Raw genomic sequence first — 25,967 nt, forward strand, 5'->3', positions numbered from 1 at the left:
TCGTTATGATGGAATATCTGTACACAGTTACCTTGAAGTCTTAAGAGTCATAAACGTCGGTATGATCACCATCCATGTCGTAACACAGCTGAATTCTGCGCCAAGTTCTCGCAGATATTTAGAGGTCTTTCACACTGCCCGTAGCAAATGCACACTTTTCCCACCCCAACATTGTTGCTTTTCTAGGTGAATAAATACCAAAGCGGTCTGTAAATTTCGCTTAACACTTTCCACGGTGTCACCTGTGTAACGCCTCTCGTGAAGCCAAACCGCAACAACTAATCTTTGTTCAATGCTATATGGACTTTGATCACACATTGTTGATTATTTTAACTTCACTGCTAATAAGTTACCAAGCAGAAAGCAGCAGAAAACAAATGAACATGGATAGCAATATTGCCAGACAATGCTAAGCAATGTTACCAAACAAATGTGAGTAAAACGTAAAACCGTCAGAAAACACCAATTAGGGGTACGCCCACTTCCGGACAACGCTGTATTATGTACAAACTGACACTCAAGTTCACACTAACCAATCTTTTTACTTACAGTAGTACGGGTAAATGAAATACAGTCTAAAATTATGATTAGCTTCTAAATTGTATTTTTTTTGTTTAACTACAATGTCCTAAGATGAAAAATATATCAATCGATAGATCACATCGAACTGGACACAATGACACACCTGAGAGTAAATTCTCACGCACTGTTTTTGAGAAAAATGATAATGTAAAAATTGTGTCTTTCAATGCCAATCTGATACAGCTGATTTCTTTTTTTATTATTATTATTATTATTATTATTATTATTATTATTATTATGTTGTAACAGATCTTCATTATTTATTGCAGTATTGTATGTAAAAAATATAGTGTTAAATAGCAGACTGTATCTATCAAATGTTCGATTTTTCGTAACAATGGCACACCTACTTTTTAATGTATTATACAGTCCTACCAGTAACCAGGGCCGTATTTTGTGCGCCCCTGTGCTCTAAATAATTTTCCGCCCCCCACACCAGTATCATCGATAACTAATAAGAAAGATAATTGTTTACATTATTCACCGTCAGTAATGGTTTAATAGCATCTATTTTAAGAACGCAATAAACTGTCTGTCTATCTGTAGAGCTTTCCAATTCGAGAACCATAATAGATAGAAACTTGAAATTTTAATATGTTTTATAAAGCTCTCAGGGAAATGATCCAAATTACCTGTTCCAAGTCGATAGGTCACACCTGAGCTGAGATACGGGGATGCAAAGTCCCCATAAGAATAACATAGGAGCATTTTAAAAATAATCGAAGACGACCAATATTAGAGTTAAATTCATAGTTTTTAGAGTCGCTGAGATGAATAGTGACAGTTTTAATTCAATTCAAATTCAAGGTCATACTCCCTAGGAAGGGGTGGGGTGGGGGGTGAGATTTTAAAAGTAATCGAAAACGACAGATACTGGTGTTGAATTCATAGGTTTTGAGGTCACTGAGTTTAATTGTATCATTTTTCATGATGTTCAAGTTCGTCCTCACCTCTTGGTGTGGCGGGTGGGAGAGGATGACTTTTTAAAAATAATCAGATAAGCTAGCTAAACAGGAACTATGTAATTAGAGCGAATTATAAACACATTAACAAATTTTCTCGCGCTTCCGCGAGAGACTGCAGGTTACTAGTTTTAAAGATTACTTTTGGTGAATCTTTAAAAAAAACTAAAATTCTGCCACCCTGTGCTCGAGCACAGAATAGCACTTTTACCTAAATACGGGCCTGCCAGTGACACACATAATCCTAATACAGACGTACACACTACTTATGATAATAAATTTATATTATATTTTATATAAGTAAATCAAATAAATCCAATCTCAAATTAAGAATGCTATTCTGCAGGCATGATCATAGAGGACTATTTTATAACTTTGGCCCCGCGTAGCGTAGTAGCTAACGCTCTCGCTTTTGGTACCAGCGGTCCCGGGTTTAATTCCCGGTAGGGACACTCGGTTGAAAAAGTGTAAAAAACTTTTTCAGGCCAGCCAACCTGAATGAGGTTTCTTTGGGTTTTCCTCATTCACACCAGGCAAATGCCGGGGTGGTACGTAACTTAGCTTCCAGGCTCCTTTCTTCCCTTTCCCCGGATAATGTACTCGCCGAGAGACGTCATCTCTCATACGTGACGAGCTAAATGGCCATAGATGCTGAAAGACCAGAAATCTAAATCCTAAATTCTATTTTATACAACTGTGAAAGTAACACACACTACATCCTTTATTTTCTTCCAATAAACGTAAAAATTAATGAAGTTTTTTAGATGTTGTATGATTTTTTTCTACTATTTTATGTTAAGTTAGTTGTTCTGTTATTGATAACAACAATAAATATCTAATTCTTTTGGGTTACGATTGTGTATATATATATATATATATCCCGTCTTTTGTACAATTTGAAATGCAGCATAAAATAAAAGAATGAAATTATTTTTGTTTTAGTTTAACATTCCACGGTTATGCTCTTTAGGCTAAAGTAGACGAATGGGTAATGAAATTGAATGATTGTGAAATTACTTGAATCTGGCGTACATAAATAACTGCGTAGCGTCACTTATTATTCAGCACGTAATTGAAACTGAACATGTGAATAGTAAAACATTTAAAGGGCACTAGATAAGCTTTAACAGGCAAAAGTTTGAGCAAAACTGTCAGCGTGAACTATTTGGAAGAAGACGAAACAGGAAAATCTTAATTCCAAGAAAGAAAGAAAGAAAGAAAGAAAGAAACTCAGCTTCAATAACTTAAGCCTTACTACAATGAATTGTCCGCATTCTGTAAGGCATTGACCATCAATCAGAAATAAACATTTTTTGCACAATTCTAGATCCCATTCTCGGGTTTGTTTCTTCTTCCCTAAATGTTCTGACCAGAGTAAATTAGCTCGGTATTTAATTTACAGCTCGTCACATTTTTACTTGGCGATTTCTCCGTAATTATTTAACTGTTGAAATTTATTGTATTATATGCCTTGTTATGCATTACCTCTTTCTATTTTATGTTACTTTTTATTTGTAGAGTGCTATTTATCATTTACGATTTGTGAAAGTGATACCATATTTTCGCTTTATTTTATTTATTTATTTTTTTTTTTTTTAACATACATCAAAAATAAAGGAACGGCTTATACACACGAGTAAGAAATGCGGATATCTGGCAACATAAGAGCACTCTGGATACGTATATTTGAAACATGAATTATTATGGTTGTTTGAGTTGACACTGCCTATCATTCAATTATGTTTGTGCAGTGTGGAATATTCAATGCCTTATACGATACTGACAATGACATGCTATGGAAATCTGATGTTAGTGATACTGACAACGATAGAGTGTCCTATGACAGCGGCCTGTTCTTCAGCTACTACCACACTGACAATGAGAGTGAAAGAGAGATCCGAAACTTAAGAAAAAGAAGTGATTTGCTGATTGCGATCTGTATGGAAATCGATTGCGATTGTATCTGATTGCGATTTGCTGAAGTGTTTACATTTTCAGTTGTTTTCACGCAGCTACTATGAATCAAAAATAGTTTTTAAGCAAGTTGAGGCTTAAAGACGCGAGAAGAGGGTATATTTATTATTATTGCTATTTCAACATCGTTCGGGATGAAAATACATAATTAGACAATGCATTTGATAGGAGTCATGAAGCCCTACCTAGATGACCACAAATAAATAGCAGGTACTTAACTTGTATGCAGACCATAACTGTAGTTTCATTTTACATTATATCGGTTTACGCTAGAATCTTCGTAAGTAATATTTCTTCTAATTATCCTTGCGTCATAATAATCTTCGAACTTTTCTAGAAGGTTTGAAAAGCACAAGACCTTCCGAAAATACTATTGAGTTGTAGTATCACTAGCTACTCTTTGCAATTTTTCCTTTATAGATTTCTGTTCATAAATATTCAAAATTTAAATTATGTATGTCACTAATTGTGTTTTGAAGACTATTTACACATGGATGAAAAATGTGATCTCCCATTCAAATGACATGTTGTAAATTATATTTACCAAATTTTCCTTCCTCATCAAAGATGATTATGTAAAGGCGCAAGGACAACTAGAAGAAATGGAAATGTTACTTACGAAGGTTTCAGCGTGAACACAATATAAAATAATACTATAAGCATCGTAAATATAAGGTGAGTGCCTGTTATTTGTTTATATGTATCCTATAGCGTCCATTAGTAAATAGATATCCATAACTTAGCGGGTCATTTTGTGTAACCTGGTAGGCACAAAAAATTTGAAAATACATAATCAATGTTAATTATGAATAATAATAATAATAATAATAATAATAATAATAATAATAATAATAATAATAAATGTTAGTTTTGATTAACAATAAAAAAACAAAGAATTAGGTAGAAGTGTACTCCAATACAAAAAATAAATAAATAAATAAATAAATAAAGAGTTTTTTATACAACCGACTACATTACTCACTTTGCACCTGATGTCGCAGTTTGTGACTGTGCGCTAATAACAGTCAATTGTGAATTCCGTTCTAAAAAGCTCCTCACTTGTTGAAGGTAACTTAAAATCAAACTGATTCCTTCTGCTGTTACAGAACTTGTAATCTAGATAACGATGGTAATCGCCACATGAAAAAGAAGAAAAGTGCAAAATGGTTATAATCACAACAATCTAGATTTTTCTTTATTAAGATTTTAATTTACTGACAACTACACTGAACTAGTTGGAAATATGATATACTGAAAATCTCACCAAATTGGCATATCAAATTTTAAAATGTTAAACATTTTTTTATACAATAAATTAATTTTATCTCTCTCTCCCTTGGGAGCTAATTTCAAGAAATACTCACATACATTAGACTTAGTTTAGCTTAAATTAAATCATATGTCCAACTTTCCCATTTGAGACCTTTAAACTTCCCCTCGATCCTGTCTTTCGTAGTTCCATTTCCGGAGGCATTCAAACACATGTTTGTCCATTTATAATGACGAATTATGTCTTCAATTTCAGCGACTTGTAACATTCAATACTTCCCCTGGACCACATTTCTTATCCTTTACCTAGACCACACCATAAATGAAGTATAATGTTCGAACCTGGAAGTTTCTGAGTACAGAAGATGGGCATTGATGGATGAGTCAACAAGTTTCTTTAGTCTTCCATACATGTATAGAGATTGATCTAACTGGTTAACAGATGAATAAATGAGTTTACATTCCATTAGGTGCCACTGGATTTCTAATATTTATTCGTCTTTTTTATTATGTCCAGTTACTAAGTGTCGTTTTCATCGAAACAGACAGATTACGCTCAAACACAGAGGTCGTCGTTTAAAGCGCACAAGAAGAAACAAATTCAGTTCCGATGTCAGTTACTTATTATTAACGCATAAACGAAATAAAGTGTTTTCTATAATAAACTAATATAAGCATTGCCTTATAACATGAATTTTTGTGCTTTATTCATGCGGTTTCAGCTGTCCGGAAATTCATTCCAATTTCAGCAACAAGATGGTCAAAGTTTTTAAACTCTGTGGTTAGCTTCCGAAGTTCGAAAACTCTTCGTTAGTACAGAATAATATGTGACACAGTTTCTGGTGTCACACAGTTGCACTGTACTCGACTTTTTGCAGCACAAACACATCAAATCTCTACTACACCCACCCTATTCTCCAGATCTTGTTTTCAGTTACTTCTGGCTCCTTCTCAAGCTCCAAAATTCCTAGGTGATATTTTTCACCAGGAAGTTCCCTTGGAAGTGCCGTACACCAGTGTCTCAAACACATATCCCAAAATGACTTTGCACATACTTTTGAAAGATGGACACACAAGACTGCGACGGTGTGGGGAGGTGAACGGAGATTACATTGAAAAATAACACGAACTCTTACCTAAATATATATTGAACATGACCTTGGTTATACGTAAACGACATGTACGCACCTTGTATTATAAAGAAAAACAAGAAAGGAACTTTGTTTCAACAAATATTAAGTTATAACGGAAAATTTAAGTAAAAACCCTTACATAACAGACTAAGATGTGATTAATTTGCAACAAATACAATAAAGTAAAATAATACAAAATAGAAATAAATGTATAAAAATGGTTGGGGTACTTACGAACTGAGTCTTGGAAGACGTTACTGAAATCTTCATAACTGTTCTCAAGTTCCAAATTGGACGAAGGATTCGTCCTACGTATAAATACAAAGCATTATGCTTCGCAGAATATTGCACCATTGGAGCAGAATCAGGTGGCATCTGAGAAGGCATACCTGGTGTATGCGAAGAGTAAGGAGTTGACACAGCACCGGGAGTGAATCCTACCAAATAATACTGTCGTCAAAATACATTTTTATTATTTCTTAAGATATACCTTAAATAAAGATGATTTTAAAACGAGCTCAAGAGTACAAATAATACGTTAAAATAACTGTATAATCTAATCTAATATAAATAAAATAAAGAGTTTGTGTGTTTGTCTGTCTGTGTGCGGCCTGGGGACCACACGAGTGGCCCGAGAGTTACCAAAATTTGGTCAGGGGTTCCTTGGGCCAGTCCCCAGATCAAGACGAAGCCATTTTCAAATTTCGAACCAGGGGGTCTCAGGGGGGGGGGGGCGTTTACCGGGACATGTCAAAGTAGTAGAAAACGGCCGACATTAGTGTCGAATTCATAGTTTTCGCGGCCGCTGAAATCAATGGTGAAACTCCGATCGCATTAACTTCCAAATTCACGCTATTCGGCTCCGGGCCGGGGGTCACCGGGGGGGGGGGGGGTTAGATACCGACACATATTGAAGTAAAATCCATAGTTTCCACGGCCGCTGAAATCAATGGTGACACTTCCATTAGCGATAACTTGCAAATTCAGTTACAACTGAATGCGGGCCGGAAGTCAGCGGGGGGGGAGGAGGATACCGAGACATGTGAAAGTAATCCAAAATGACCGATATTAGTATCAAATCTATAGTTTTTGCGGTCGCTGAGATCAATTGTGATACTCCCACAGGCACTGACTTCCAAATTAAGCCCCCGTGCCAAGCATGGGTATATTCAATTAGTATAACAATAAAATAAATGCAAAAGGTATGAGTAATCTTACAACAACGATAGTATTTGTAAGAATTCTGACGTGCAATCTAATAAATACTGTGCATCTGTGAAAATATTTGAACTGATGAAATTCTGATTTATAGTATTAACAAAATACTATTTTAGATAATAAATTACATAAACTGAAATGCCAAAAATTTAGAGACCAATGCCTAATAACGTGTATCTCCTCTCCGAACCCAAATAACGTCGGCTGCCCGATGTGGCAAAGAGTATATGAGGTCTAAGAGGCATTGTTGAGATATTTTAATCCAAACACGTTCAACAGCTGCGCTAAGTCGGTTGCTTTTAAGATAGTTCTGCATGACATGCAGTGACATTCGCATCATGTTTCATACATGCTCTAAGGGGTTTCTTGTAAATGTTCCTTGAACTAATGTAGTGCCACCTGTATCTTATTAAAGAAGTGGCGTTATCTTGCTGGGAGAAATCATCACTAAAAAGGAAAACAGTGAGCATAAATTAGCACATTAAAGTCCACCTGAATAGTATTGTAAGTCGCACCTGAGGGCCCGTTCCCTTCAGCAGAACATACCTTAAACCAATAGACAAAAACTACACCTTGCTGAGATGATGGATCCACAGCTTCATGTGGTCATTAGCATATATGTAGAAGACCTTTTCTGCTCGAAAGGACTGGAAAAATGTGATTCCTCAGACTAGACAAGGCATCAGTAGTCCACTGTTCAATTTCGTTGTTCTCTGCCCTGATAAGAAGCAGTACCCGTTTAAGTCTACGACTACCAACCCCCCAAGAAATGAAATGTATATTCACTGACGGATTCAGAACACCCAGTTCAATTCCGTTGTGATATGTAGTAGAGTACATGCTTTTCATCCTGGGTGGCTACCAGATATCGCGTTCTTCCATCCGCAGTGGATGCTCACTCTGCATACCTGCCACTGACGTTTTTACGGAATTTACGTACTCATTTAACTGTCGCCCGAGAAAGTCTCATCCACATCTTCACTGTGAGGATGAGGAGGAGAGGATAAGGGTTCAAATATTTTCCATAAACCTATTCTTCCCGTGTGAAAAATGAGATTTCAGTTAGTATAAAAAATAAATAAATAAATTAAAAAAAGTGTGGGCTGGAGGGTTTTCCTTCTTTACATAATTTCAATAAGATTAGGAATTAGATTTCTAGGCTGTTGCATCTAAGGCTATTTAGCCCGTCACGTATATGAGGGATGACGTCCCTTGGCGAGCACACTATCCAATGAAAGGGAAGAAAGAAAGGATTGGGGAAGGAAGGAAGCGGCCTGGGACCATTATGTTAGGTACCATCCCGGCATTTGCCTGGTGAATGAGAGAAACCCAGAAAAAACCTCGCTCTAGATGGCTGGCCTGAAAAAGCTGTTATACTTTTTCGACCGAGTGTCCCCATCGGGAATTGAACAAGGGACCGTTCGCACCAAAGGCAAGAGCGTTAGCGAGAATTTTAATTCTTGACATGTAGTTTTGCTACAGTCGGACCGAATAACTTAGTGCGGTTAATTGTTCTGGCGTTTTCATTTTCCTCTTAAAATCACAACAATCTCTTCAACAATCGTATACAATAAAACCAAAACGAGAGAGTTTCACTACTCTTATATTCTGGCAACCTTGTAAAGTATGAAGACAATCACTCAGGTCTTCCCTCTTCAACCAATACCAAATAAATACAACAGCAGTGATTCTACAGAACAAATGCAGTAAGTCATCAGACATGTAGTACAATCGAATAAAGGAGAATATTCTCTGGGTATTTAAGATAATCATTTCCAGTTAAAATGTTAAATTTAACATGCATGTTTCTGAGAATAAGGCTATTCATTTTTCAGTTTTCTACGTAAGATTGTATATTATTGTAAACATTGTGATTTGAGTTCTTTATACATATATCTACTTATTCCGAAATGTATGTTTAACTTCAGTTGGTGAATATATTTGACCTGTAAAGAATTGTTTTGGTAAGATTTCGTCTTGTCCTCTCCTTTGAAAATCATTCAATGTATGTACTGCTTGTAATTACGTTTCATGAACATATTTATAGACAACATGTGCTAATTACTTGAATATATTTTATAATTTGCACATTTATACTAATGACGTTACAGAAGGTTTTGTACTATGACGATCTATGTATTGTAAAAATTCTGTGACGATCTATGTATTTATTTTTATCTTTATGAAACTGACAACTGTGTGATTACAAGATTGATTACTTGATTTGTATTTACGTTCTTTGTCAACACAGAAGCTATATAGGAAAAGACCTATAATTTAAAGTGAGATCTGTACTACTGTGGTAGTACGATGCTCTCCTACCAGGAATCGAATGTGGAACCTTCTAGACTAAAAGACGCGCTCTCCAAGGTTTACACTGAAATTCTGGTATTGATTTCCCTGAATTTCCATGATTAAGTAAGTGTAACTTCTCTGACCCACGACACCGCAAACACTATCATTTATGGTTAGATATTTTTTTAAAAAAATGGCCTCCAGCATCCCCATACCTGTTCAACGCTCTAATTTTTATTTTTTGAATGCAATATAAGCTTTATATCTTATTGTAAATATTTATCACGAGTCAAACTTCCTGTATTTGGAATACAATACAACACTAGCACCACACAATCAGTTAAGAATATATTCAATATCACGACATTCTGGATACACTCATAAACAAGTAAACGTGTATCATAATTTGGTCTATCTTTTTCACTATCTACAACCAACACACCTAACTTACGTTTTTTCTTTTGTTGCATTTGAATTTTGACTTAATTAATTGTTTTTTTTTTTTTTCAAAGCTTGAAGTTTTAACCTCGAACTTCTTTATTTTCTCTTCGACTTTGTCTTCATTGGCTGAGGCGTTCTTCATATGTTCTGTAGGCAGCTAAAACAAAATCCATGACTCTCTATGAAATATAGCAATCTGCTTGACTTTCAGCATATTTTGAAGCATTTGCATCACTTTCTTTACTAATTTTAATTCCCTGACTTCCAAGATCAGATGTGAACAGTGAACCACTAGACTAAGGAAAAAGACGTATTCTTACATGAAAATAATCAAGCAAGTGAAATAAAGGATACAAACAATTTTGATTCCTATGAAGGAGGACATATTTTCATACTTAAATTAATCAAATAAGTAAAATACAAGTACAACCATTTTCACTCCTATTTCTAATCTAAATCACATACTGTACCTTTTACTTCCTCAACGGGAAATGAATCTGGGTCTGACAAATTTATAATCTACGTACTATAAAACGATCGAGATAAAACAGCACTAATTCTACGATCAAACGAAACAGTTACAAAAATAAACCAAACATGATTATTCACGTACAAAAATAAACCATGTACATTTTAATGTTAAGTGCAGATATGATATGCATTTATTAACACTATAAAATAAAATTACTTCTGTAAATTAGTCAAGTAAATTAACGATAGAAGCAATTTACCTGGTGAAAAAGGTGTCCCTACTGATCCTGTTGACCCAAAGCGAGTAGTTTTAGTTTCTCCGCCATACCTAAAAAATGCTCTTGTTGCCCACTCACTAACCTGCAAACCATAACAAATTTCAAGATCAGTAACATTAAAATAATAGGCCAGTCAATGAAGGGTTGAATAAGGAAAAAATGGTGGAAAGCTGGAACAAATTTTATTTTTGCACCACTCCACCACCCCGGATTTGGCCGCTATTTTGGAAAAATGGCGCCAAAAATTAGTTTTTTGTAAATATCTTCCATGGAAAGCATTTCAGAGCAAAACATATTACTATAATAATAATAATAAATAATAATCTACATTAAATTCTCTACAAGAAATGTTCTCTTCATTTTTTCTCTAGGATGCACCGTTTAGATGTTATAGGCGTGGCAAATTACGCATTTTTCTTTCAGCATCGCTTTGTAGTAGAACCTTAACGAAAATTTTCTGATACTTTTTGTTTTAGTGATTTTTTTTATATAAAATATAAATTAATGTATTTTTCATTCATTGCAGGTGTGACTAAGGATAAGTAATTAGGTCTATTAGATCATCTATGTTCAAGATGTCATCTGAAAAATGTTTTATTTGTGAGAAACTTCTCGGTGATGATGTTACATGTATAGTAAGAGAAAAGGGACTTAAAACATTAGTAAACTGCAGTATTACAGTGAAAGATGGAAACGAATGTCAACTTAAGAGAATGACAAGTGTTAACACTTCATGAAAAATGTAAAAAAAGTTTTCACAAAAACAAAAAGTGGCAAAGCGTTGCTATCACAACGTACTTCATCACCTACGCAGATAACCCTTAGTTCAGAAGTACTAAGATTTAATTTTCAAGAAGCCTGTCTGTTTTGTACACTCATGTCCAAAATTATTGTCGCATGTCTATAACTGTCTTCTTGTAAGAATATAATTTGATAATGATTTTGCAGAGTACTATTAATACTGATACTTTGTGTATAATCGGGAAATGTATATTTGTGGTAAATTTCATAGGAAATGAATTATAAATACGAAAATTAGAATGAGTAAAACAAAATGTTGCTAAGCGGACAAGAAAGTTTTATTTTCGTTTTATTGTTCGTATTTACTGCTCTTTTGACATGAAATTTGTCACATACATATTTTTGCCGTTTGTATACACACTAACATTGTAAAAAATATTGGGCGAATTCGTTATCAAATTATATTCCTACAACAACATATTTATAGATATGCGACAATAATTTTGGACATGAGTGTACATCAGATAAATTTTTAAAGAGACGGAGTAAAAAACTTGTGAGCGAGCGTGAGAGTGTACATCGCGTTGAAACCATTCAAGTTAAAGATTCTATTATGGAAGCAGCCGACAGAAGAAATGACGACTGGGACAAAGAAGTTAGTATTAGGATTGGCAGTGTTCATGATTTAGTTGTTGCTGAAGCCAGATATTATTCTTCATGCATGAAAAAGTTCTACAAGATTTCTTCTGGAATGAAACGTGGTCGTCCAAAAGATAATGTTGTTTCAGATGCCATGGCTTTTGCTTTCAACTACCTTCAAGCTAACAAGGAAGAGTGCCAATTTTCATTCAGTGAAATTTTTCAAGATTATAATGATACACTGCCAACTGAAAAAGCAATAAGATCTGAACTGAAAGAAAATTAATCAGAAAATATTATTATATAAACAAATAAACAATGCAGGGTGCAGAAGAACCGAAACTTATAAGAAAACTGCCTCAGCATATGGTGCACACAGTCCTAACGAAGAGAGAACATTAAGAAGATGCTTACTACCATACTTTTGATTACGATGACCGCAAGTCCTACTTGCGATGAGGGTGAAAGATATTTTGGTGTAGCTGCTGCAATTATGACAGTGAGAAATTGTTAATATTTTTCCTTTCCCATTTTGTGCTATTCCCTGTCTTGTTTTTCAAGATAGTAGTATCGAGAAGGCATTTTAAGGTCCTATGAATGAATAACTTAACGTCATTCAAAGATTATCTGCTAATGACTATTCATCAGTTTCGTAACCTAAAATCTGATATCTTCAGCAATTATTTGTCCTTCTGTCATTATGATTCTCAACTTCTCTTCGTTTATATGCTTACGTTTTTGACGATCATACCATGCATCCGTGAGAATTTTATGCCCTGTATCACGGAAGGAAACTATGATCTTTATGTTTTTGTTTATTGGTATAATAATATCTTCTGAGTAATTTTCTTTCAGTTTAGTTCTTATTGTTTTTTTCAGTTGGCAGTGCATCATTATTATTTTGAAAAATTTCACTGAATGAAAATTGACACTCTTCCTTGTTAGCTTCCATAATAGGATCTTTAACTTGAATTGTTTCGATGCGATGTACACTCTCACGCTCTCTCACAAGTTCTTTTTATCCTGTCTCTTTAAAAATCATCTGATGTACATTGTCTACAAAACAGGTAGGCTTCTCGAAAATTAAATCTTAGTACTTCTGACCTAAGGGTTATCGGCGTAGGTAATGAAGTACGTTGTAATAGCAACGCTTTGTGTAAACTTTTCTATCTTTTCATGAAGTGTAACACTTCTCAGTCTCTTAAGTTGACAGTCGTTTCCATCTTTCACTTTAATACTGCAGTCTACTAATGTTCTTTTACTATACATGGAACACCATCACCGAGAAGTTTCTCACAGATAAAACATTTTTCAGCTGACATCTTGAACATAGATGGTCTAATAGACCTGATTACTTATCCTTAGTCACACCTGCAATGAATGAAAAATACATTAATTTATATTTTATATAAGAAAAATCACTAAAACAAAAAGTATTAGAAAATTTGCGTTAAGGTTCTACTACAAAGCGATGCTGAAAGAAAAATGCGTAATTTGCCACGCCTATAACATCTAAACGGTGCATCCTAGAGAAAAAATGAAGAGAACATTTCTTGTAGAGAATTTAATGTAGATTATTTTTTTGTAATAATATGTTTTGCTCTAAAATGCTTTCTATGGAAGATATATATATATATATAGATATTACACACACACACACATATATATATATATATACAAAAAAAAACTATTTTTTCCATGATGATGGCCAAATCCGAGGTGGTAGAGTGATGCAAAATTAATATGTTGTTACGGACACTTATATAAAGAAAATAAGATTTGTTCCAGCTTTTTTTTCCTTATTCGACCCTAAATCATCCCTTATTGACTGGCCTATAAACAAATAAAATAGCAATATTCGGCTTCGAGATCTTTTAACACGTAAGACAAAAAGGAAAACAAAATTATTATAATTCACTGAAAAAAAATAAAAGCTATATAAATGCATACTAGATTCATGAATACACAGCCTTACTAATTTAATGGAAACCCTGGAAACAAGTACAATTTACCAGATTAATACAGTATTGGACCACCTTTCGCCCTTAGAACAGCTCTGATGCGACGTGAAATGGAGTCACAGAGTTCGTGAATGGTAGCTCTGATGCTATGTGGATAAGAGTCGCAGAGATCGTGAATGGTAGCAAGTGCAATATTACACCATTCCCCATGTAGCGCATCATTCAGATTTGTGAAAAGATGGAGACAGAAATCTGCGCCGGGTTCCTGTCTATAAGAGAGATCACAGATTTTCAACGATGTTCATATCCGGGGATTGGGTGGGCCAAATAGGTGTCCAACTTCATCTCGATGTTCCTCAAACCATGCCGAAACAGCTCCTGCATGTGAACAGTCGCATTATCATTCTCGAATATGCCATCATTGAGCAGAAACAACATCTGGATCACAGGATATCCATGGTTTCATAAAATGGCGACATAATCACGGGCAGTGATGCGACTGGTAAGTGCGTGTAACGCAAGACCCATTTAAAACTATGATATTACGCCCTAAGCATCAGCAAGTCGCTGCCATGTTTTACGGTTGGGTGGAGACACTGCGGATCATACGCTTGTTTGAGGGTTTTCCCACACACAAACACGGCCCATGATTTAAAATAAGCTGAGCAACGACTCGTCCGACCATATCACACGGTTCGTCATCAGCGGTCCATGCTGCATGTTCGCGACACTACTGGCGTCGTGCTAAAGCGTTTTGGTCCTTTATTAACGGTTTCGCCCTTGCAATCCGACCTGTATGTCTATGTCATATAACTTGCGGTAGAATGTAATTGTCGAGGGGCTGATGAGGATGTTGCTTAAGTTCCTCCGTAACTTGCACCGCGGTCGAGCGACGGTTCTAAGGACAATATGTTTTAAACGTAGTTTCTTCGTGAGTTTTGTACGCCGTCATCCCCCTTAGACACTGACCCTTATGACACACCCAAAACACCTGCCACTTTCGTCGCGCTCGCACCATATGACCGTGAGCCAGCAATTTTGAAATCAGAGACATCGTTCATTTTAAACTACGACCGTCTGCTCAGTTCACTTCACAATGCCGTTCTACCGCTCCTCACAAACATTACCACCAACAGTCCGGCGCTGTGGATGCCACCTGACCGTTGTCAACTCAGACATTTGACGTGTATCCAATTCCAGTTACATTGATATGGCTCTGTATATCTAAAAATATCAAGTTCGAAATATTTAAATTTTATTTTGACATTTCTCTTTTCTTTTTCTATTTTCTTTTTTCTATGAAAAGATTTATGAACGAAACTCTAGTCAGAGTTAATGTCAACTGTTGTCGGTTTCATTCGCTATTGTAGTGTGAAAATTTGTTTCTTCTTCCTTCTTTCACATTCTTATTAACAACTAATCTTACAGAAACACAAATATAAAGCTGAATCTTATCTAAAGCCTTAGAGTTGAAAATAACTTTAGAAAAGATTATACTATATTACACAAAATGGGCAGGACAGACGCGCTACACTTGATGAATGATCGGTTGCAGATCCTACTAACTGAATACTAACTGAACATCTCAAACTAAGTGAACATCCCAAAATGTGATGACACAGTCAAATAATTTTTTGTGAACGTAAACGGAAAACCACAGGAAGGAGGAAAACAATGACGCGAAAGTGTTTAGGGAGACGTTAACTGTGCATTAGATTCATGAAGACTAGTGCTAATGTGGTGGTAAAGCGACAAGTGCTCATAGAAGGAAAAATATCTTCAAGACTTCTTGTTAATCTAACAGCTTAACACATATCAAAGTGGTATATTATCTACTACAATTAAGTCTTTTGATTCCATCATATTTCACTTTCATAAGTCTCGGCTACCTTCTTCTCTTCAGTGGTGTATTTACCTGAATATTATGATATTGTTCTATGCAAGCTAGGGCAAGGCTAGTAGCACAAGCTTGCTCCTCCTTTTGATTCTCGAAATAATTTTTCACAACGTCAGAATCTGGTCCTCTGTTTTCAACTAGAAGTTGTCTCAGCAAGTCTACCGGTCTCAGTATTGTAATAATTTGGGAGCCCTGAAAAAAAAAAATTAAACAGATAAATTTATTTTACTAATAGCTACACCTATTAAGAGACATATTGTAAAGCTGCTAGATCCACATAAAAGTTCTAGCTGGAAAGGTATAAATAATGAAAAGAACTTTTAGCAACTGCCAGTATGTCTAAAAAGGAACTCTGCATTTAAATAAATAAAAAAAAAAAAATGCTGGTCGCGGAATTTGAACTTAACGTGGGATCCGAACCACAGGAATTCCCACGGAGAATCGAACCTGGATCTCCCACACCGAATACACATATACCAACCAAAAGCCACAGGAGAGAGAGAGAGAGAGAGAGAGAGAGAGAGAGAGAGAGAGACATTCATCTACGTCCGCACTTTCAGAAGTGGAATAGATTTAATGCAAAAATAGGTCTTTAAAAATCGTATAGAAGACAAAAAGAGAAAAACTAATATGTATAATTCCAACTACAGGGTGAGTCAAAATTATGTTAGCAATCTGAAGTTTGTTTTGTTTTCTATTACAGGCTGACCCATGGCTGACAGACTTACACTGGAGCACAGAAAAGTGATGGCAAGCTTAACGGAAGTTGTGCAGTCGGCAACAGAAGTGCATCGAAAGTTTGTAGCAACTGGAGCAATAGCAGACAATTATCGCAGAAATGTGGGGCGACCTAGAAGTGGCAGAAGTGAATTAAACATTGCTGCAGTGCAGAAGGTCATAACACGGAGTACAACATAATCGACAAGACGTTCCAGTCTGGGAACAGGGATTCCACAGAGGACAGTGAACCCAAATTTGATCCAAGGACCTTAGTATACGATTATATCACCTACAAATTGTCCAAACTTTTAATGCTCAGCAGAAACAGGTACGAGTAGAATGCTATGGAATTCTGACTGAAATGTAACGCATGAAGCCGGGCATTGTTAGTCAAATGATTTTCAGTGATGAAGCTACCTTTCATATCAATGGTCATGTTACTCGTCGTAACACAATTTTCTGGAGTACTGAAAATCCACGTACCGTTCATGAGCATGAACATGCATCCTCGAAGATAAATGTGTAGTCTGCTGTGACCATTACTGGCGTAATTGTCTCATTTTTCTTTACAATCCCAACAGTGACTGCATATCACTACTTGCAAATGCTGCAAGAGTTTGCCATTGATAACATGTCCCTACAACTTAGCCGAGGTTACTTTCAACATGATGGTGCACCGCCTCAATTTGCCCGTGAGTTCGCGCTTATCTTGATCAAAAATTCCCAAATAGTTGGATTGGTCGCAGCGGACCGTTGGCATGGCCTCCCCATCTCCTGATCTCCCATCCTGTGACTTCTGGTTATGGGGTATAATAAAGGAGCGCGTGGATATTACAGAAGTGAGATTCATCAAAGAACTCAAGGACAGAATAAAAAGTGTGATATCCAACATTTCCCCCGAAATGTGTGTTCGGGCAATAAATTGTACTGCTGAACGTTGGTTTATATGCATTAATCGTGCTGGTGGGCAGGTTGAGACTCTGTATAACGAAGACTCTGACTAAATGCTTCCTCTCAAATAGTGTTCACATAATTTTGACTCGCCCTGTGTAGATGTTTTACCTGAAAATCGTGACTATCTCTTTTACGTCTCATACTTATTCAAGGTTTTTTTTTTTTTTTTTTTTTTTTTTTTTTTTTTTTTTTTTTGACATGTCATAATACAAAGATACGTATATCGAAATAAAGGACTTACATGACAGGTGTAAACAAAAACAAGTGAATCAAAAATTGACACAACTTTTTGTGTTTAAATGACTCCCCAATATAGGAGAAAAAAAAAAAAGAGCGAAAAGCATTCCATCTATTGGGCGACATGGCTCACCGTGACAAACAACTGCGACGTATCATCGTGAATTCATCTATTACTATGAACAAATACTTACCGACTACGAACATTACTTTGCAAAAGGAGATACCCAATCAAGAGTTTACGAATAATACGTAAATTCAATGACATACTATTTGAAATAATAAAATGAAATATTAACACTAAAACAAAGGAAAGCAATTCGAGTTTCAAAGAAGGAAAACAAATCCACATCAGGTCTTTCAAGACCTCTACTAAATGCCGTTTAAGTTCATGGTTTGGTATCCTTACAAGATTAAGAAATACCGCGATGCCACCAGCGGTTGCAAGGCTTGTCCATTAAACATCGTCCCGCATCTCAGTTTCAAGAAGACTACGTTCAAGTACAGCATGATCAAGTCTGTTCCATTCCTACTTTTTAAAGACAATAGACCGTGCGTGACTGTCGACGGCCAAATGCTCGTATCAACCAGGGGAACCGAAGAAAACCCATCAGGAAATTGCACAGGTATATTCGTAAAAAGGGAGTGCATGAATTTTCGTTACACATGGCATCCGTTCCATATATGAGTGACGTATGGCTGGACGCCTTGTCCTGGTGAATAACAACGCGAGATGTGTCGCTGTCACATAGAGATGGAATATTATCACAGTATAGTGGCTCCAAAATATTCGTCTGGTAATAAGCTGTATTAATTTTAGCCTTTCTGTCCGCTCTGTGTAGCGTAAGTTTGCTATTACAGTAGTAACCACTAATAATCTTAAAAACATGTGTAAACTTTCCGCGTATTCACGTATCCAGGTAGAATGACCTCTGGAATCACGAGGACGATTTTTTTTTTTTTTTTTTTTTTTTCGATCACTGCAAACTTTCTCCTGTTGTGCAAGATGCGTTCGTACAATTTTCGGTTGTTCACCTTTCTTTCTAGTAAGTGAGAGACAGCATATGAAATCGAGGATGTACATCTTGCACAATTATCGATTTTAATCGCGGCAATACGTTGTATTGCCCTTGTTACTGTTCTTTGAGATTGTGGCTTCTCATGTCGCACTAAGGAACGCATGTTTGTCCACATATCGGAGATAAGCCCGAGCCTCCAATATCTATGATACCCAATATTGGAGGTCCCAGTAACAACCGAGGTGCCAGTTTTGGTGCCATTCAACATAGAGTTGATCCCTTCCTTTTACACACGGAAATCTTATGTCATACACTGTTCAAAATGCAATTTTCAGAACCATATGATGACCCACATACACAACAGCCATCCTCCCTGTGCGTCAACACACAGCACTTTCGAACTGTCCACCATTACTTGTCGGGGTATTCACGCGTGGTGCCACCAAGCGACCAAATTTGTTACCACGAACTTTAAACAACCTTCTTTACTACAGCACAAAACAAATTATAATATAAAAATCTTACAAAATAACTACCACCACTTTACATTCGTACAACAATAAAGAAATGAAGAAAGAATGGAATGTTAAAATGGTTTTATGAATAGTATGTAAACAGTTATATATTAGCACATAAAGGTTTATTTTATGAATATAACCATATCTTATGAAAAATATTTGATTTCACAGCAGCTCCAAAATGTTCGTCCAGCAAATAGCTGCATTGATTTTAGCCTTTTTCACTCTGCGTAAGTAAGCTTATCTGTCGCTGCAGGTAGCAAATGAGAAATAAGCAATCACATATTTGGAAGAAAAGAAAGTAGTATTCACAAAAGATGTACTATTTTAACTTGCAGGTTAAGTATTGTTAGTCAAACTTAAATACTCATCCTTCACTATTACTCTGTTGATAGTAGTAGCTTAAAAATTACCGAAAGTAGTAAGCGGCACTTGTGAGTATTTTATAATTTATGACGATGTATTCATTACGAAGTTTTAATGATTTTTTTTTCCCCTTTTCTTTATACTTCGAGCACAGGATGTTCCGACTAGAAAGCTACGTGTTTAATTTTAGTTCAATAAGTTTTCAGTTTTGTTTATAACTATCATTTAAGCTCCTCCTATTTTGTTTTCCATATAAGCATGCTAAGACTCCTTTGTTCTAATCCTATATATACCACTCGGAGGTCGCATACGCAAAACCACACCCAACAGCGGAACGGCCCTCTTCACGTGAGACCTGTTTCCAGCTCCTCACGTCGGTGTAGTGGGCCCAAGACACTGCGCCGCATATTTCCATATATGATTAACAGAGTGGCACGACCTACACGAAAATTACGCACTTCACACATTTCTAGGATCCGTGACACAGGGGCATCATTTAGGGGGGCACGAGGAGGCAACTGACCCCCTCCCCCAACAGTTTAAGAAATATATATACTTTAATCGATTATCTACTAATTACTAGTACAAAATCTGAAAGTCTTGTGTCGGTGGTGCTCTTGTCCCCCTCATGCGAAGTCTGAAATGACTCCCCTGCCTCGACGCCATGAACTTGCGTTGGAAAGGGCCACAATGAACCCCTCCCAAAATCTGTGCACTTTCGGCAGCGTCAGATTACGCTCGATCACACTGCTCTAGTGCTGACTAACGAGATACTGTTGCTTGCCTCGTGGTAATCGCACAGCGTTGGCTTACGCATGCGCGCTACAGTTGCACATTGACTTCGTTTCAATGTGAATGAATCAACCTCTTTATCCTCTTTATCTACATATAACGTATTTGTTACCAGAAATTAATAAATAAAAAAAAATCTCCTTAAAAACGTGCACAATCACTTTTGCTAAACGCCTTCCTATATTCCTAATAAGCAAGCGACAAAATGATGGCTTTTAAGCACAAATTCCAAAGAAAAAATCACAACGTAGGAGTTCTGCTGTTAATTTCCTCCCACATTATCTTCAATTCCTAACCCAGCTTTCTAATTACTCTCCTTTAATTAGCAGGTTACGAAATTTACCAAAATTATAACTCTGAATAGGTGAGCTGAAGTGTTTAAATATTGTATTGGCACAAATATAGTTTTTTTTTTTTTTTTCCAATAAAAAGTCTTGTAAATACAGTGTGTCCGTAAAGTCGCGCAATCCAAAGTTCGATTGCGTATATCTTTTGAATCAAGACCGGTAAAAACATGAGACTTGAAACAAATGTAAACGTGTTCTATGTAGATATTTTCGAGATCATGACCAATGTTGGAATCTGTAACGTTTTTGTGTAGTGACGAAAGAAAGTACCGAAAGTGTAAAATAACAAAATGTACAAAATGAAGAAAATCAATATTCAGTTGCAGAAAACAGATTTCCTGCGGGTGAATCCATGTGTATATGTGTAGTATGCACCAATATTTGTCCATTGGTGCGAAAATGTGACAAAGTTGAAGCAATGTTGCCATGTAAAAAGACTATTTAATGCAAGTCTAAGTTTTTTTTTTTTTTTTTTTTTTTAAAGAGAAACGCGGTCCCTGCCAACACTGTTGTAAAATTATTGCAACGGGTGTGTTTGAGGTTAATTAATGATAAGCAGTGAGAATTTGTACATAACTGATAACCTGAAGTTTTATGCCAGCTGCCAGGTGGGTATTTTTTTTATTCCAAATTTTTGAATCAAACTTGGGGTTGCGCGACTTTACGGACACACTCTATTGTAATATCCCCTGCATATAACAACGTTCCACATGGTTAGTAACAACAACAAAAAAGACGACGAACAACAACAACAACATATGATACAGAAATGAACGAACTTATCACAACCCAAGGATTTATGAGGACAGGCTACAAAAAGGTACTGTAACACCTGAGAAGCTATCAGTCTCAATATATTGATCACTCCAATCCCTTTTCCTGGCTGTGACTGAACCTCGAGACTTCCTCTCGCTCTCCCTTGGTTATAACTGGGCAGTGTGAGACACCTACCTTTTCTCTCGACTGCAACTGGGCCTTGAGAATTTTTTTTCTCTCTCTCTCTCTCCTGGCTGCGACTGGGCCCTGAGGATCTTCCATACCTGTCCCTTGGCTGCGACTGAGCCCTGAGGCTCTCCCACACCTGCCCCTCGGCTGTGACTGAGCTCGGGATATCCTTATACACCAACACAAATTTAAAGGACTCCATTTCGTCTTTGGACAAACTCATTTTTAAAATATATTTGTATCATAGAGAACATTTTATAATAAAACAGTAGTGGGAGATAATCAAGATCCCGAGCACGTTATTTGCTCTACCTACCTGCCTAGCAGAAGTTTACAATATACTTGCATTACAACCACAGCCTTGCTCTGTACACATTAAAAAAGCCAGATAAGATTCTACCTGTATCACTCTCGAGATCATACTGTACCGTTGCGTGACTTGTCAAACAACGCAGATAGAAAATAGATATTGGTGATGCGTCATGTATGGTTCGATCTGCTCCACACGTAGAATTTGTTTATATATTTTCACTACGCTTCCCTGCTTTCATGGGGTACTCAAATCAATCTTAATAAACCACTACAGTATTGAATAAGGAGTAATGACCACCAAGAAGGTGGTGGAACAAAAACTGGGATTAGATCTTAAAAAACGAGTTCTACAGTGTGTCCTGGAAAGAAATCACGTCCCCTTGGGAGGTGGTAGGGGAGGTCATTCTACGCAAAAAAAAAAAAAAAAAAATCTATAACCATGTGTCTTATTCTCAATGGTTTGAGAGCTACTAGGTTGTTACCTATTTTTAACTTTATGTTAAATGAAACTACTTATTGCTTATCCTGCTGTTCTTATCGAGACGTGAGGCATAGTGCATTTAAATGGTGACGGAATAGTCTTTCCAATGGCGTGCAGCATGTGGTAGTGGTGTCTTTGGAACGGAAGTTACTGAGGGAAATCTTCGGCGACAGTGTTGCCATTCAACTCCCTTAAATCATCATGAAAAGGAAAATTTTTGTGGGATGCCATAAAATTTTCCTCAATAACTTTCCTTCCAAAGACACCATTACTACGAGCTGCATACTGCTGGAAAGACCATTCCATCATCATTCAAATGCGCTATGTCCCACTTCTGTATAATACTGATAAGATAAGCAATTAATACTTTTATTCTACATAGGTCAAACATGATTAACAACCTATAACTCTCAAACCGTTGAGAATAGGATACATGATCATAAAACTACTTTTGCTTAGAATGACCTCCTTTATCACCTCCCATAGAGACGCGATTTCCTCCTGGGACATCCTTTATATTATTTTCAAAGTGTGTAGTATATTTTAATCTAGATGGTTGTATTTGTTTACGGTTTCAGAAACTTTACGGATCGTACTATATTCAGGACAATTCAGGTCGTAATGTGCGTTTCCTGCTTACCATAACATAATCATAATCTATTGCAGTTTATTTATACACATGTCTGCATGTATTCGGTCTTAATTTATCTTTGTTCTGTTGTGATGCTCCAACGTCATGAATTATATAACATAATAGATAAATATTTTACATCCAATATGTAAAACAAGACATAGTGCATACCTGAGCTGTAAGTACCACATATCTCCTTGGTGAGACCATATGTTGTGAAACAACTAAAGGAACTTCCAACGATGGTGGATGCTGGGCAGCAGCTTTTTGAAGCTGCGGAATATTCTTGTCAGTAAAAATACTTTTCTCTTCAGGAGGTTCTTCGGCCATCGCCCAACAGAATCCATCCAATTGTAAAACAGTTTGTACCTCAGCAATATATGGGAGAAAAGGATATGGATCACTACTAAGACACCAAAGTATATCATTGTTTCCGCCAGGTGACGTAACCAGAATTAAATTTCCTTTCCTATAATGTGCTAGATGTACATTGCTTGGTCTGTAGGCAGGTGCATTTGCCGCGAAACCGGGTGGCAGTCTTACATGACACAATAATAAAGTATATGGTTGTTTGGTTGGATTAACACAGTTCGTCGTGGTAAAATACATTCGAACTCCAGATTCCGCAACGGCTACTAAATTAAGATGATACGATTCCTTGGCATCTATAGCAGATATGCTTACAATGGGCTTGAAATTCTGAGTGTCTATCGTCCTACAAATATCGAAAAAAAAAATCTCAATTTAAAATTTGAAAATTTCATTAGAAAATATAGCGATATAGGAAATAGAAAATTAATTCTTACATTAAGATGAAGTCTGCAAAACACTGAATCCATCTAAATGTCTCATATGTAAAAATATTCTGCCAGCACTACAATGATCTTGATGATGATGATGATGATGATGATGATGATGACGATTAACGTGAATTACAAAGATGTTATAAAATCATATTTATTCATTCTACATGATTTTCTGATTTTACAAAACTATTTTTAAACTAAATAATTACATGCACCTCGTCAATACTTTACCACGAGACTCGCCGTAAGTGGTATATTGATTATTTTCTTTTGTCGTCGCAAGTTCAGAAAAGTACCCTTAAGAATTAATTATTTCTAAGTAGAGACGCAAGATCTCAGAAAAAATGGCTATTTTGAGGAAAATTTTTTACGGCTTTTCTGAGAATTTTTTTAACACATCAATCTGGAAAAAATATCAAGATGTTCCATCTTTCTTTTCCCACTATAATACATAGAAAGCAATTAATTACTTTCTTCCACGTATCATGAATTTCTTTTCAAGAATTCAAGAAAATTCGTTATTTTCGACAGAAAAGAAAATCGGTGGATTCAGTATATTTTGCAGTTCCAACAAATCGTTCACACAGCTATTAGAGTAATGCAACGACAGAAATGTTTCAGTAAAAAGATTAATAGAGTTAGCAACAAGTGTATTAAAAATGTAATAGCTACTTTTGTTCCACAGAATTATCGTTTACAACTTACGCACAAACCAAAATTTCAGTTAATATAACGTATTAGAAGTTAAGAGCAAGTTATCTGGAATACACCAAACAACTTTGGGAAATGAATCTTGACACAAAAATATGAATATGGTTGCACTAAAGCTTCTTCTCGGAGATAGAGCCCGCCGAAAATTGGTCAAAATGATAAAACAGAAGTTCACAACTCCAGAATGAAATATCAGATAAAGATCGGATAAAAGACACAGTGCTCACTTCGAGCCAAGATTCAATTAATGTGCCAATGGATGTGAACCATGGTTAGCCTCGAAGCATAAGAGATTTTTGGGATCTTCTAGAAACGAAAAATGATAGATCAAAAACTAAAAGCTAACATACATTCCGTATCCACTGGCATATTAATGAAATCTAGGCACAAAATAACTACAATTATTCTTTTACTCGACCTTCATCCGATATTGCTTGGGTTTTCTTGAGGGTCACCGGTTTTCTCCTACTTTCTTCATTCCACCATTTCATTCATTCTCATCATCGTAGTCTCCTTTAGCCTACCGGCATAACTGTGTGATGTAGTAAAACTGAAAGATTTCATTTCATATTTCGAGTTATGACCTTTTTAAATATCGTTCCGATCAATTTTCGACGGGCCTTAACTCCGAAATTATACAATTGTGTACCCATGTTGGTTTGTTTTTTTTTTTTTTTTTTTTTCATATTTTTGTGAGGATTCATTTCCAGAAGCTTTTTGGTGTTTCCGAAGACACTTTATATATATTGTATTTATAAAAGTAATTAAAATTAGAAGACGACGTTTAAAACGCGTATTACATGTGCAAGTATTTTATTTCAAACGTTAACACAACAACAAAGAAAGAAAAATCTATAAACAACCAACTTTTACTCCCTTTTTAAACCACATTCAAAATGACCCTTCATAGCTTTAATTTTGAAACTGAAACCATAAGAAGTTTTTCTAATAGAATATCTGAAGTCAAAGTGCTTCCCGAACGGAGAATGCGATGTAAGCCAAAATAAAAATTCTTTTGCATGATTCTTTGTCCATGGTAGTATTTCCCTGCTTTCAGTTCTAATTTAAACCACCCAAAACACACGTGATAACATGGCAAGATTTTGAATAAAAAGACAATACATGTATAGATTTGTGAATAATGGAGGCTCAGCAAAACATCAAAAACAGAAGCATCCCGGGAAGTTGAAAATTTAATTAATGATTCCATTATTCCACTATTACTTAAATTCAAATCCTTCAAACTTTTCTTCATGTGTCGGATATG

The 25,967-nt window shown here is 36.0% G+C and overlaps 1 protein-coding gene across 1 annotated transcript in view; it reads right to left on the reverse strand.

Moving 5' to 3' along the window:
- The window catches only part of Nup154 (nuclear pore complex protein Nup154), a gene marked incomplete at its 5' end in the record, with an annotated part of 133,831 nt that overhangs the window by 85,633 nt on the left and 22,231 nt on the right, over window positions 1-25,967 (reverse strand). The window contains 5 exon segments of the mRNA XM_081764995.1: window positions 4,501-4,634; window positions 6,155-6,357; window positions 10,606-10,705; window positions 15,880-16,053; window positions 23,355-23,898. Of these exon segments, the coding sequence (XP_081621121.1) occupies window positions 4,501-4,634; window positions 6,155-6,357; window positions 10,606-10,705; window positions 15,880-16,053; window positions 23,355-23,898 (1,155 nt within the window).

The sequence above is a fragment of the Thermobia domestica genome, chromosome 7 (genome assembly GCF_964235325.1).
Source record: "Thermobia domestica chromosome 7, izTheDome1.hap1.1, whole genome shotgun sequence".
Classification (NCBI taxonomy): Eukaryota; Metazoa; Arthropoda; class Insecta; order Zygentoma; family Lepismatidae; genus Thermobia; species Thermobia domestica.